This window comes from Podarcis filfolensis (assembly GCF_964270895.1).
Source record: "Podarcis filfolensis genome assembly, chromosome: 6".
Lineage (NCBI taxonomy): Eukaryota > Metazoa > Chordata > Lepidosauria > Squamata > Lacertidae > Podarcis > Podarcis filfolensis.
This window is the reverse complement of record NC_139609.1, coordinates 85,903,330-85,918,412: the sequence shown is the minus strand read 5'-3', so window position 1 is coordinate 85,918,412 and position 15,083 is coordinate 85,903,330. Positions and strand designations below refer to the sequence as shown.

The 15,083-nt window shown below is 46.7% G+C and overlaps 1 protein-coding gene and 1 long non-coding RNA gene across 2 annotated transcripts in view; one reads left to right on the top strand and one right to left on the bottom strand.

Annotated features, from left to right (window-relative positions):
* Nucleotides 1–8,951: 8,951 nt before the first annotated feature.
* On the bottom strand, nucleotides 8,952–11,108 carry LOC310764910. The gene is made up of 3 exons (XR_014549347.1): nucleotides 10,878–11,108; nucleotides 10,142–10,225; nucleotides 8,952–9,678 (listed from the first exon to the last, which is right to left on the bottom strand). It is a non-coding gene; the product is annotated as an uncharacterized lncRNA (long non-coding RNA).
* A 91-nt stretch (nucleotides 11,109–11,199) lies between these two features.
* APCDD1L (APC down-regulated 1 like) overlaps nucleotides 11,200–15,083 on the top strand; it is a 44,454-nt gene continuing 40,570 nt past the window's right edge. Inside the window, exon 1 of the mRNA XM_083618826.1 lies at nucleotides 11,200–11,654. Within this exon, the coding sequence (XP_083474952.1) occupies nucleotides 11,618–11,654 (37 nt within the window). The 5' untranslated portion in view covers nucleotides 11,200–11,617. The remainder of the gene's footprint in view (nucleotides 11,655–15,083) is intronic.

Here is a 15,083-nt window from a genome sequence, read left to right as displayed (position 1 = left end):
CTGACATCTCCTCTGCCTCTCCAGCGCCTTGCTCCCAGCACCAGACCACAAATATCTTTTCCACTCTCCGTTGCAGTGGAGGACGCTTCAGTTTTCGAGCTTGGAGAGATGTGGTGAGCTAAGGGCAGGAAGGATCTGTCATTCAGAATAAAAGCAAGGCTAGAGTTTCCAAATCTATTTTAATTTCAAATTACTTTTCTTAATATTGATTGGGGGGGACAGAAGAAACCCCACTCTCTCACTCTCTCTCTGCTTGTTGCTTCCAAACCAGGAACGTGCAGTTGAGATTTTTCCCTTGCACAAAATGTACAATTTTAGTCCTTTCGCTAGGCTTGCTTCCTCTCACTTCCCAATAAGATGCATGGAATTAATGCCCATGCCAGGTGAAAGCAGCAGTTTTCAAACAAACCGGGCGGCTTTCATGATGCTCAGCAAAACCTGCAGCGTGTTTTTAAGCACAAGAAAGAGGCGAAGAGAAAAAGAGGGAAATTCGCTCCCTTTTACGTGCTAAGTCAATGCTGCAATTATCCCTGGAGATGCACATGAGTGATGAACTTCAACGGCTAGGAGGCCTTTTTCTTGCAGTTATAAAGTGTGCCAGCTTTGGGGAGGGGAGAGCGAGTGAGCAGTTAACCTTTCCTTTGTGTGGTTTCGTTCCCCCTCATTGCATTTACATTGGCCTTGAAGAGCTGGGACATTTTGCAGATGGCTTAGGGTCTATAAATTCTTATTGAAACCAGGACAAGCCAAGTATAACAGGTAACCATCCAGACTTGTCTAAGATGGGATAAACTCCAGCTAAGCATGTAAATAATATTTCAGGTCCTTTGAAGCATGTAAACACAATGCGTTGAGCCAGGTCCCCTTCAAGCCCTATTCGCTTTCCCCCTATTGTTATTCTGTAACGGCCTCGCTCACAAATCACAGTAAACCGTAGTTAATGGCTTGCCGTGAAAACATTGATCTGGCCGTTTTGCTCCTCCCTGCTAGCACGAGGGAGAAATAAACCATGATCCCTGGCTTAGTGTTATGTCTGAACTGGGAATCGTGGTTTGCTTCACTCCAAACAATCTGCAACCTGTAGCCAAAGTTTGTTCTTGGCTTACAGATCATAGTTTGAGTGAAGTAATCCCTGGTTTGGACATAAGGTTAAGCCAGGGATCATGGTTTGTTTCTCCAGTGCGCTAGCAGGGAGGAGCAACTTGGCTCAGATCAGCATGGAAAGCTATTAACTATGGCTTACTGCAATGTGGATTAATGCACAGAATCACAGTATCGTAGAGTTGGAAGGGACCCACGGGTCATCTAGTCCAACCCCCGAACCTCCAAGGAAGGAGAGTCCATGAACGAGGGTTGGTTGCTTGATTTATTTATTTTCCCCATATTGTAACAAGACAATGAAGAGGAAGCTCTGATTTAAGAAATTAAGGGACTGATCCACTGGACATTCCCCCTCTGCAGACACTATGCATAAGAACAGCTCCCATTCATTTCAATAGGATTTGCGTGTTGCAGTTTCTTGATTGATTCCACAGAATAACAAATCCAAGATTAGTTTGATGCTCCAAATCACAGGTTTGAGGCAAGAAACAGAGTAACAGGGGCATGTGTGTCCAACTAAGATGCAATGCAGTGCTTAAATTGTTGGACTAAAGGTAAAGGGCCCTTGACCATTAGGTCCAGTCGTGACCGACTCTGGGGTTGCAGCGCTCATCTCGCTTTACTGGCCGAGGGAGCCGGTGTACAGCTTCCGGGTCATGTGGCCAGCATGACTAAGCCGCTTCTGGCGAACCAGAGCAGCACATGGAAACGCCGTTTACCTTCCCGCTGGAGCGGTACCTACTTATCTACTTGCACTTTGATGTGCTTTTGAACTGCTAGGTTGGCAGGAGCAGGGACCGAGCAACGGGAGCTCACCCCGTCACGGGGATTCGAACCGCCAACCTTCTGATCAGCAAGTCCTAGGCTCTGTGGTTTAACCCACAGCGCTACCTGCATCCCTGGCAAAAATTGTTGGACTAGGTCGGCTTAAATCTTTGCTCAGCCATGAAGTTGCCTATTGGGCAGTCACTGCTTCTCATAGCCCAACCTGCATCCTAAGAGTTGCTGTGAGGACAGACTTCTCAGATCACACTGGTTCACTTAAGTGCATCTGAATACCACCCGCTGGAGAACGCAAGGGGAAGGTTGCTATTGAACTCATGTCTGGCTTCTGGACATCTCAAAGACATCTAGTTGACCAACAGAACAGAATGCTGGCCTGGGGGTGGGGGACAGATCCACACCCTGCAACCTGGGAGACCAGGGTCTGAATACCCACTCTGCCATTTGGTTTGTTGGTTGGCCTTGGTCCTCTCAGTGTTACCTACCTCACAGGGATGTTGTAAGGATGAAACGAGGAGGTTTAGGACTCAATCCAATAGATTCAAAAAAGGAGATTCCGACTCGCCAGGAACAACTTTCTGACAGGAAGAGCCGTTTGACAGTGGAACGGACTCCCTCAGGAGGTTGTGGACTCTCCTTCCTCAGAGGGTTTAGAGCAGAGGCTGGATGGTCATCTGCCATGGATGTTTTAGCTGAGATTCCTGCATTGCAGGGGGCTGGACTAGATGACCACAGGGACCCCTTCCAACTCTATGGTTCTATAACAAACTGCAGATTCTTTGGGGGAAGCCATGTGCTATAAATTGCATTTTAACTTGTATTTTAAATTGGTTTTTTTTCCCTTCCCTGCCCCCCCATTGTGTTTTTACTGAGATTTTATTGGTGTTAGCCACCCTGAGCCCGGCTCTGGCCAGGGAGGGTGGGGTATAAATAAAATTATTATTATTATTATTATTATTATTATTATTATTATTATTATTATTAATGCGATGTTGGGTGCGCTTTAAAAGTATGGTGTGGATCCGTCCCTAAATTCAGCAGGGCTTTTCTTATGTTCCTACACTGACATAGGGGGGGAGGGAAGTGGTGTAGTCTGAAACTTTCTGTGCGTGTGATATCCATAGCTGTCAACGTTTCCCTTTTTTTTAAGGGAAATTCCCTTATTCCGAATAGGATTCCTCGCAAGAAAAGGGGAAAGTTGACAGCTATGGTGATATCTGTAGGGTCAGAAACACAATCGTCCAAATTTGGGGACTTCCACCCACACGTACAGTAGGGAGTCAACAATTTCACAGATTTTGTGGCCTGCGCTGCTACACCTGCTTGGGTCAGGCAGGTGCCGGATGAAGTCCTCCATCTGGAATAGGTTGGACCAGAAGTACAGGAGAAATAGAGAAGTGCAGTCCTCTAAATTAGAGCCACTTGGACGTAGCCTGAAAGACACACAACCTGCTGCGATTGTGGATTCGGTGGCAATCGGCAAAATGCTGGTGTCCTGGCATGTTTCCAGATGGGAAAGCTATATTCTCCTCAGTTAAATCCCTTCTCCAGTTTTAATTGGATATGGCATTCTTCTCACCCGTCGGTCTGATGGGGACAGCTGGCATCCCTCAGTCAGACATATCAGCATTAAATGGCGGGTCGGGGTTTGAGGGAGAGAGAAGGGATGTTTTCCTCCTCATAAAATTCCCATATAGCTTTCTGTTATGTTTGCAAAGTCCTCTGGGGGGATCCCATGCGATGAAAGGACCCATGCAAATTAATTACCTTTTAGGCGTGTGCGTGCTAAGTTTTTGGCTCCATGTAATACAAAGCACACAGGCTGCTTTGCATGTGACTGCAACCATTTTCAAACACCTGCGGTTTTCAAACCACTTTGATTTTTGTCTTTAAGAATAATATAAATAATGGGAAAGGGGAGGGGTGGGATGGTTGCAAGGAAATCTGACGACTGTGAGGCCCAATTAATGGAGGCTCACGGATCATATTGGAAGCATTGTATGGGAAGGATCAGACGCAGAACTTGAAAGTTAAGATTGTTGTTATTATAAAACCATTTACTCTGTAATTTTTCAAGTTGATGTGCTTATTTGCTGCTGCATGGATCCCATTAAAGCCTGGGAACACTCCAAGAGGAGAATGCTGTGCTTTCTTCTGAAAGCGACTCCATTTTCTAGTTTTACTTTGAACGGGTATTTTGAGGGGGACGGGAAAAAGCAGCTAAAAAACCCCAAATTTAGTTGCTTAGGAGAATGAGTGCAGGAGCATTTCAGCACAAGGTATTTACTGTTATGCACTGGTGGCGGGACTGATAGGGTGGGAGGCAAGGAGGCAAACAGTAGGTGGCGCCAGAGATATTGGCAGGCAGAGCCAAATAATTCTACTTTTGTCCCCATCCTCCTGCCTGCTGAGGTCTACAAGGGTTTTACTGGGATGGAGGAGGAAGCTGACATGCAGATCCACCTACAATTGAGACCTGCAATCCACTCTAGTGACTTTGCTGCTAGTGAAGGTCTGTTGAGTGTGGTTCTCAAGCCACACTTGCAAAAATGTTGCATAAATGTGGGGCTTTCAGGTGTTTACTGGGGTCCTCAGTGAGAAGATCGTGGTGGACAATGGTGGAAAGTTTACCTTGACAGACAGCTTATCCAACGCTAGCTGTCATCCTCCAAAATGTGTAGCTGTGGGTATTCTCCAGGGCAGAGCTGAGGAAGTTTTCAATGCCTAAATCTACATACCCTTAGAGATAGCCTTCCAGGTTCTTTGTGCAAGCAGAGGACAGGGCCAAAGCAAATACACATACACATACAGAGAGGGGACAAAGCCACCCCCACCCTCAAAGGACACTCCCCACTTTCACACACATTTATATGCGCAGGCATTCCTTCCCTGCGACAAGGCAACAGGAAAAACCATCATTTTTGTTGTCGTTCAAACATCACAGGCCCATTGAATGCCATGTCTGCTAGAAGGTGTGTAGCCAAGAGTCCCACAATTCAGATTAAAAACCTTTTTGCAAGCCACAGGTGGACCGTGCTCTAAATGTTCCCCAATGCTGCTCTAAGTTGCACTCATGGTTCACTCCCAGAGTAATGGTGAGGTCCAACAGACCTCTGAGAGGATGCACAGAGCACTTCTCACAATCCCTTGCAATACTCAGGGATTTCTTGGCCAACAAGCAAGGGGTTCCTAGGCAGCAGGTGTGGAAAGGCTTCCCTGAAGCCCTGCACTCGAATTTCTTTGCCTCTTGTGCCCTTTAGCCTCATCGGAGGGGGCGAGTCTGTGGCTGGGTTGTGGCTGCATCTTACTCCGGATAAAAACATGCTGTTGCTGTTTTCCTAGTAGCTTGTGTCATAACTAAGGCTGCGTATGCATTACTGGCTGAAGCGCAGTGTGGTTCTCCACACACACGCACCCCGAAAAACCCAAAACTGCATTTCAAGTCGCATTTGCATCCTGCTGTACACATCAGTGTGCCTAGGTGTGCTTCCAAGTCACCTGCTGTCTGTCTACACCAGTGGCTTACATTTTCAAATCGGATTGAAACTGGTTAGTGGGGGAAATGTATCAAAATGCAGAATTATCAAGAAACTGTGGGGTAGATGAGGATTGTGGCTAACTGCTAGCTTTATGGGTGTAAGAGAAGTTTTTAATGTTTGATGTTTTACTGTGTTTGGTGTTTTCATTTGTTGGAAGTCTCCCAGAGTGGCTGGGGCAACGCAGTCAAATGGGCCTAATAATAATAATAATAATAATAATAATAATAATAATAATAATAGTAGTAGTAGTAGTAGTAGTAGTAATGTTGTGTGTACACTCCAAAACAGCAGCAGGAGTGGCCTAAATTTTGGGTACACAGTTTAAGTAATGGGTTGGAAGGTGTATGGTTTATAATCAATCTGACAAACTGGTTTAACAGAATTGACTTTGTTTCAGGGAATGAAAGACCCCTCATTTTGAGGAGTGCTAAACAATTTTCGTGACAGCAGCCACGAAATTAAAAGATGCCTGCTTCTTGGGAGAAAAGCAATGACAAACCTAGACAGCATCTTAAAAAGTAGAGACATCACCTTGCCAACAAAGGTCCGTATAGTAAAAGCTATGGTTTTCCCAGTAGCGATGTATGGAAGTGAAAGCTGGACCATAAAGAAAGCTGATCACCAAAGAATTGATGCTTTTGGGTTATGGTGCTGGAGGAGACTCTTGAGAGTCCCATGGACTGCAAGAAGATCAAACCTATCCATTCCGAAGGAAATCAGCCCTGAGTGCTCACTGGAAGGACAGATCGTGAAGCTGAGGCTCCAATACTTTGGCCACCTCCTGAGAAGAGAAGACTCCCTGAAAAAGACCCTGATGTTGGGAAAGATGGAGGGCACAAGGAGAAGGGGACGACAGAGGACGAGATGGTTGGACAGTGTTCTCAAAGCTACCAGCATGAGTTTGACCAAACTGAGGGAGGCAGTGGAAGATAGGAGTGCCTGGCGTGCTCTGGTCCATGGGGTCACGAAGAGTCGGACACAACTAAATGACTAAACAACAACAACAAAATAATTTTCAGCATTCTTACCAAACTTTCTGTGGCAAGGAAGAGCGTTTGCCACATAGACAGCCCCCCTGAAATAAATATATCTACCTCACTAAGTTTCTGTGAGAGCAAAAGACCAAAAATACAGGTTTTTTCCTCTCCACACAAATTTCCAAGAAGTGCAAAATTATTTTCCACCAAGTGATCCTCAGCATGTTTACCTAGAAGTAAATCCTGCCAAGTCCCACAGGACTTACTTTCTAGTACCTTAGCTTAGGGTTGTAACCTTAAGGTGCTGAATAATTTTTTAATAGCAAATCCAGGATACCCAGTCAAGAGGCGGATAATTTTCAACAAAATGCTTCGTTTTATAGCATGTCCAAATCGATTTTTCACATACAGATGTCTGCCTATTTTTCTGCTTCAAAAGCCCCATTAAACTCAGCCTGTAGCTTAGGCAGCCGAATGAGTATTAAACTATCAAAGTCATTATATTTTGGCATCCGCCCCTCTTCTCTCCAGCAGAAAACGTCGGGTATGAATTATGACACTAGCTGTTTTCCTTTATTTGAACAGTGGAAAATTGCTCCACATTCACCCTTTCGTCAACATTTTGTTTCTTGCTCATTGCCAATATGAGATATAAATGAGGAAATGCATTTATTCCTCTTTCCCTAGAGATCTTTTCCATTTCTTTTTTTATGATTAAAAAGCAGCAACACAGGGACCTGTTTAGCACCATGCTTCTAGTCGGTGACAGTCAATCTATCAATCAGCTATCTTTTAAACGAGGCTGTCTTGGCAGAGAGGAAAGAAAGGGAGAAAGCAAGCTCTGAATTTCTGTTCAGTTCAATTTGTCCATCAAAAGTGGCGTCAGGTAGTAATAGAGGGTTTTGGAGGAGGCCAAAGGGGGATTCTCCACACATCTCCCGTTCAAGCGCCAGCCTCGATTCAGCTCAGTGATAATATGTTGGCAGACGAGGTCATGCGAGAGTTGCCTAGAATTGCCTACCCAACGCCAAGGTCAAAGCAGTCCAACTGGAAGTAAGAAAACATATAATGCCCAAATGCCTCTGGAATACATTAGCTTCCCCCAATACTGTTCATATTTCCAGCCAGCCACCATGGTGGGGCTTACCAAGCTTCTCAGCATGTTTATTTGTTCGCCGTTGTTGCACAACAACGCCCGGTTTGAGATTTGTAAGAGGAGAAACAGAGCCTGGGCTGGATCCTGTCCCAGGTGCAGTGGGCCCAAGCCGAGAACACTGTGCATATTTTGTTGGGGATATTTTGAATAAATTTAAGGAGATCTGCTGATGCTGAGTGCTCTGTTCCTGCCAGAGTTACAGGGCTGCTGTGTTGCACACCAGGTCCCGACGGAACAGCCGTCACCATTTTTGGAGCTGTTTTGGACTTCAACCCCTTAAAAGGGCAGCCAAAGTGATCAAGGAGACAGAGCAACTGCCCCATGAGGAAAGGTTACAGCATTTGGGGTTAAGCTGGTCGGAGCTGATGTTAAGATTTTGCTTCTTTTGATGGAAAAAACACTGCCCAGTTATGCAAAAGTGTAATACATCTGTACCTTCCATGCTAGAACTCTAAGGGCTTTTTCGTATAGGCACACAAATTTGTTTGCGCTTACTGCAGATATATGATTCAAACATAAAATCACAAAACGTTGGCTAGAAATGTGCGCATGATTTCTCCTTTGTGGTCTATACCACACTGCAGACATTAACCAGGAACGAAGCACAATGAGAGAGCCTAAGAAGTGAATCCTGTCATAACTTTCCTCGAGATTCCTGGATCTAGCTCGTGACAGAATTTAACTAATGCTTAGAGTGTTAAAAATGTGCTAGACCTGTGGGTATTTAAACTGTGTATTAGACACTTCTAATCATCTGGAATCAGCACGTGTCAACAGCTTATTAAGCCAGGACTAGCTTCCTGCATTAGGTGATAGCCTGGGGGTAATGAGGCATTAAGATATCAAAGAATCAAAGGAACTGGTGGTGAGATGCCGAATGAGTAGACCCCCCCCCTTTATCTACAGATAAAGCGAGCTTACAATAGAGATGGTGGAGGCAATATAAGGAATAAAGGCTGGAAGCTTAGAGTAAGTTACACATACAGTAAAGCAGCAGGCTGAGAAATAGGAAATTGTTTTCAATATATGCACATTTGAAATTGTGATGACCATGATCCTAGATCACAGGAGGAGACCAATGTATAGTTTAAAATGCTACATAACGTGTGCTTGCTCACGGGCAGACACATAAATGTGCATAATGTTTGTTATGTACAAAAGGTTTTAGGTTTGTTCATTCCAGTGATGCATCACTTTTTTAAAAATACAATACTTGTGGCCATAAATTTTGTGTTCTACCTTTGAAGATGCATGTTATTTTATAGAATTGCACACACCCCAACTTAGTTGTTTTCCCCCATGAAGTTTTTGTTGTGGGTTTGATTTCCTTCATTCCTCCCTCACCCACCCAAAACTAGTAATCTACATTAACTCATCTTGACTAGTGTGCATTTAAAGGGTTGGCTAGCGATAACTACCAATACTGTCTGATAAATAAGTATGCAGCCTGTTATAGAAGCGGTCGTCATGCTACTTGGCTAATAAACAGCATATTTGCCCAGATGTCCCCATCTCCTATAGCTTCAGGAAGCTGTTGCTTTCAGAAAAAAAATATTTTTAAGGGGGGGAGACTGGCAGATACCAGGCTCCACTTGCCCCAGTTCCCTGGAAACACAAACAAACCACAACATCTCCTCCAAAACACTAATTAATATATTAAGGAAAACTCTTGTCTAAGGCTTATGTCCCTGGCAGAAAACACCACTTCTCGCTTATTGTCCTCAGGCCCCAGCTGGCTGCAGAAACGCTCCTTCTGGGAGATACGAAACTATTGAATAGTGGGTCTCTCAAAACAGCCTTGGTGGGAAAGGCATGCAATGGCAGGAAAGTGAAGCAGGAGGGGAGGTTGTTTTCTTGGCAGTTGAGAGATGGCTGGTTTCCAAGCCCAAAGGGCATGCCACTTGGCTAGGGTGATGCTCAGCTGAAAAGCCCTTCCCTTGGGCAAACTCACAGCATCGCTTGCCTCAACACTCACGAGGGCTGATTCACACGACCCTGGAGCCTGCTTGTTTTCAGCCCAGAGGGCACAAAAACAGTGCCAGCAGCTCTATCGGCGGTGGCGGCTCTCCTGCAAATCCTTGCAATATCTGCCCCGTTTTTAAAGCTCCGCTTGCACAGTCCCCTGGTTAGAAAGATGGTGGTATCAGGGAACACATAGATATAGATGCTGTCCCCCTCAGACCTTATCATCTTGTGCAGAATTCAACTCTTAGCACACAGAGTGTCTGTGGCACGCCGCCCAATGGATGCTGAAATCATACACATGCCAGGGACTTGCCCCATCAGGCAGAGGGAGGCAGCTGCTACAGGCAATATATTTTGGGCACTTCTAAAGAGCTACAAAGAACACAAACAGTTCCTCATTATATTTTTGCTTCGGGTACACACGGGACTGGTTGGTTTATTTGCCTTGGGCACCAAAATATGTATTAGAGTGCTTTGCACTTGGCACTGGCTATCAAGGTTGCAAAGGCTTTCCTTGATGGCGAAGCCTGTTCCTTACGTTCCAACAGCCACTGAGTGAGGTCACAGTTGATACCCCTCTTGCCTCATTCAGGTGAGGCAGGTGGGATTCAATCACATACCTGCAAATGCAGGTTGCACCATCAATAGTTGACTGGGAGGTTCTTGCTCAAGAAACCTGAATCTCCAAAAGATCAGACTTTTTACTGTAAGGAAAGTGACAGGGAAATGCACTGGAACACCACCTAACTGTCCTGCAAACAAATCGGGATGAACGCTCAATAAAGAAGTGATCTGGAAGTGAGCGCAGAGGCCTGATTTTGCTCTGTGCCCAAAGCTATGGCAGTGAGGAAACTGAATTTGAGTGGCAGCGCGCAAAATAGTAATAATAATGGCGCTGTGGGTTGAACCACAGAGCCTAGGACTTGCCGATCAGAAGGTCGGCGGTTCAAATCCCCGCAGTGGGGTGAGCTCCTGTTGCTCGGTCCCTGCTCCTGCCAACCTAGCAGTTCAAAAGCACGTCAAAGTGCAAGTAGATAAATAGGTACTGCTCCGGCGGGAAGGTAAACAGTGTTTCCGTGCAGTGCTCTGGTTTGCCAGAAGCGACTTAGTCATGCTGGCTACATGACCCGGAAGCTGTACGCCGGCTCCCTCGGCCAATAAAGCAAGATGAGCACTGCAACCCCAGAGTCGGCCATGACTGTACCTAATGGTCAGGGGTCCCTTTAACATATTTATATGGATACCAACTGAGAGCCATCGTGCAAAAAAAGGGAATTTTTGTGAAAATAAGAAATATTTAGTGGGGAGGGGCGCCAAATTTTGTCCTTGCTCAGGGCCCCATATTACCAAGCTCACTTATCTTTGAGCTCTTTGGGGGGAAAGCTGGGCTATAAATGTAATTATCAAAAATAAAATAAAACAACCGGCCGCTGACAGTGCGCAAAGCCATCGTGGCCAGCAGCCCTCGCCTTCCACGAATTTCTCCTCTAATCCTCTTTGAAAGCGATTTTGGTCTGTGAATGGTGGCGTGGGGGCAGACCGCAAATAATTTCTGCTGGGGGTGGGGAAGTCGGCGGAGGGACTCGGCCAGGGCTGGGCGTGACCGAAATGTGCGTGGAGGGACGTGGGGACACCCCTCTCCGCCCGTCCCTCCCTCGCCCCCCCCAACCACCTCCCCAGTCTCCACCTCTTCTGGCCGGCTAACCTGGGATCTGCCGAACTGCCTTAAAACTATCGGCAGCCAGGCGCTGCGGCTCCGAAGAAGCGAACGCGCCGTGCGCTGCAAGGGGAGCAGCAGGAGGAGAGAAGAGCGCGGCGTGTTTCTCTCTCGATCTCTGAAGCAGCCACCGCCGCCGCCGCCAAACCCAGCCAGTCGGGGCCTCCTTTGCCCGTGGGCTGCCTCTCCTCGCCTGCCCGGGACTTTCGCTTCTCAGCAGCACATGGATCCCCGGGGATTCCCCGGCACAGGCGGTGCGCGCTGAGCAAAACATCACCGGAGTTGCCTCCTCTCCGTGCGCGCTTTGGTTTTTTCCTCCCCGGCTGTTTCCGGGACAGGTTGTTGCAAAGGCACCGCCGCGTGGGACTTGGACCTGGCCATGCTCGGCTCCTGGTGGCTCGTGGGGCTCTTCGTAGGTAAGCAGTCGCGCGATGTTTTTATTTTTTAATGGGCGCGTGGGTTTGAGCTTGCATCTGCGCCTGGGGTTCCTGACTGCCGCTTTGGAGCGTGGAGACTCGCGGCTCCCTCGGTTATGCCCTGCTGATGGTCTCCAGGGAGCTGGGTTAGCCGCGGCACCGTTGCGCCCGTGGAGCGCCAAGGGGTAAAGCGGATTCCCGCGTGTAAAAGCAAAGCGCGGCTGCAGTCAGGAACGTCTGAACGGCTAGGGATGGGGAGTTGCGCGGGCAAGAGGATTTAGTGCGCGCCGAACACCCTCGCAGAGGCGACAACGCTTAAAATGGAATCGCAATACCCTTTAATTGCTCTGTTGGCCTCGAAGTCAGAATAATTAGGATAATAATAGTAATAATAATATGAAGGAGTGCAATCCTACACGTGCCTACTCAAACGCAAGCCCCGCAAGTATGTAGCAGTCCCATACATGAGAGTAAGTTGCACTGAAACCGGCGGGATTTGCTGAATAGGCACCCGTAACAATTGCGCCGTAAGGGTTATTGAGTGTGAATGTCCTGTGATTAATAGGAAGCGGTGGGTACTCCAGATTAATGCGGAGTTCACGGTTGTGACGCTTTATGTGTGAGTTTGTGTATTTAAGTACAGTCGGAAGTGGAAGAAGTAGAACCCTCCCATGCAGCAATATCGATTCTGATTGGTATTTACACCCTATACACAAATGTGCAGAATTGTACTCCAGAATAAGTTCCACCACTTACTCCAGCCTCCCGAACCTCTCACACCCATCAGTATGGATTGAAAAGTGGTTGGTTTGGGGGGTTTGAAGTCTTTCTGAACAGGTCAAGGCAGTGAAATTGCATTAATGGGACAGGACAGAACAACCAAGATGAAAGCTTAATCCGCCCAGAACACGAGGGATTGATATTGTGTGCGCATTTTCCAGAGCGGATCTTCTTTTGGGGATTCCCAAAATTTACACTTCCCTGCTCGGTTCTGTCCCCCAGATCCTGGTACTGTGGCTCCCTGTCTTTCAGTGCTCGAGCCTGCTTTGAAAGGATGCAATTTTGCACCCATGTGGGGAGCCAAAGTTGCAAGTTGCGGAGGCTTTTAATAAATCTGTCTCCTGTGTAGACTCAGCCACCTGGGCTTCCTTCTGTAATGAAAGGATGGGGGGAAATAATTAGGGGTTCTGTACAGGCATCCAAACCGCCCCCCCTACATAAATGTGCCGTGTGTGTAAAAAGACTTGCCCCTTGTGCCAGATGCACAGTTACTTGAGGAACGGGCACTGCCACACACAAAGGCAGCCCTTCTCTCCTTGCTTCCCATGTCCTGGGGATGGACAGCAGGTTCTCTTGCTAAGCCCCTGACTCAGTTTTAAGTCTAAATGGTTCCCCTGAGCTTGCCTGGCTCATCTGGGACAAATTCCAGAGAACTGCTTGCAGCTAACACGGCAAAAGGCTCCTGCAGCAGCTTAGAAGCCAAGCCAATATATTGCGGCCTGATTTTTATTTTATTTTATTTTTGGTAGAGAAGAGCCTCCTTTGCCAGATGTGTGTCTCTCAGCTCACTCAGTTGAGGAGGGTGAACATGTGCACACGCTCTTTTGTCAATTTTGGTGTGGTCCCTGTCCCCACTCCCCCGGATGTCCCAAGTTGCCGATCCGTCAGCTTGCAGATATTTTGCTGCAGCAAGAAAGGGTTACACGCAGACATGTACATGTGTTTGGGATCTGCTTCTGTTTGCCATGGCAGGGAGCTTGCCTGGAGGAGCCAGCACCAGTCTCCGACAGCTAATAAAAGATCACAGCTAATAATGAGGAAGAGACATTGCTGGCTTCAGCCAAGCACCTGAAGGTGGTGGTGCCAATCTCGATTGCAAAAGGAAGGCGGCTGGGAGGGAAGGGTTTTTCTTGGCTCTGCTAGCCTCCCCCTTGACGCCCCCACTGTCCGATATTGGTCAAGCTTAACTAGCCGGGCAGCAATCTTCAGGAACTGGAAAACTTCCATCCCGTTTGATTTGGGGATTCGTTCCACCCTCTCCCTTCCCTTGAAATGCTTTCCACAGCTATTTGCAGTGTGGTAGCTTTTTTTAATCTATATTTTATTAATATTCATGTAGCACATATTAAATACAGAGGGAACGGCCGCGATCTGCAAACAGTGGGCCAGACCTGTAAGGCGCGCTTGTTCTCTTTTGCGTATCTTAACAGGGAAATGTGCACCTATTGAGGAATGCAAGTTTTGTGACCATCTGAAAAGTCGCTTGCAGGTGACTTGTATAGTCTGGAAAATGGGGAAATGCATTTTCGAGCCCTTGCAAAATTCGTCGCCTTTCCCACCTTGAACGACAGTTGGCATTTGCCACATTTCCAGCAGTTATAGTTAATGTGTCCTATAGAGTAGGATGTTTTGGAATACAACTCCTATCAACCTCAGCCAGGACAACCAATGTTTGGGAACAATGGGAATTGTAACCCAGAACATCTGGAGAGCACCAGGTTTGCAAACGTTTATATGGTGAGAGAAAATATAGTTTGGCTGCGCCCCAGAGTATGGAACCCCTTTCCCCTTTAAGAAAGGTTGGCTGCTCCTTCCCTGTTTCCCATTGATTAATAAAGACTGTTTTATTCCAGCAGGCTTTTGCTGCATACAAGTAACTCACGGTTCATACACATTCAACTTGTGTACGTTCAACTTTACGTGCTAGGCAAAAAAAAAAGTTATTTAATTTTAAAAGGAGCTGGGCATCCAGGGGGAAATAAATTTGGGGAATCCCACCTGCCATTGCACCCGGTATGTTTTGACTATACACCATTTTGGCTTTATCGCTGGAACGCAACCTCTCTGCAAGTTGAGAGTCACCTGTATGTGGCAGATAACATTTTTATGCTTGACTTTAAACTGCAGGTGCTGTCTCCTTGGTTGATAGTTTTATACTGTTGTTTTAATGAAATGGCAACGGTAAAGGTTGCAAGCTGCCCTTTTGCCCCAGGACAGCAGGATAGAGATGACATTTGTAGCTGAAGAGACATGATAGGCGAAAAGCTGAAATTGTCCCAAATGGAAAGGGCATAGAACGGGAAGGAGGATATGGAGGCATGAGAGCAATTTTTATTGCATCGCTGTGGCCTAGTTCTCACAAATGGAAGATGAGTCAGTGAACCCGTATCTCAATTGGATCACTTAGAACAGGGTTTAGCAACCTTTTTCAGCCATGGGCCGGTCCACCGTCCCTCAGAGCATGTGGTGGGCTGGACTGTATTTTTGGGGAGGAAGTGAACGAATTCCTGTGCCCCATAAATAACTCAGAGATGCGTTTTAAATAAAAGCACACATTCTACTCATGTAAAAACACCAGGCAGGCCCCACAAATAACACAGAGATGCATTTTAAATAAAAGGACACATTCTACTCATGTAAAAACATGCT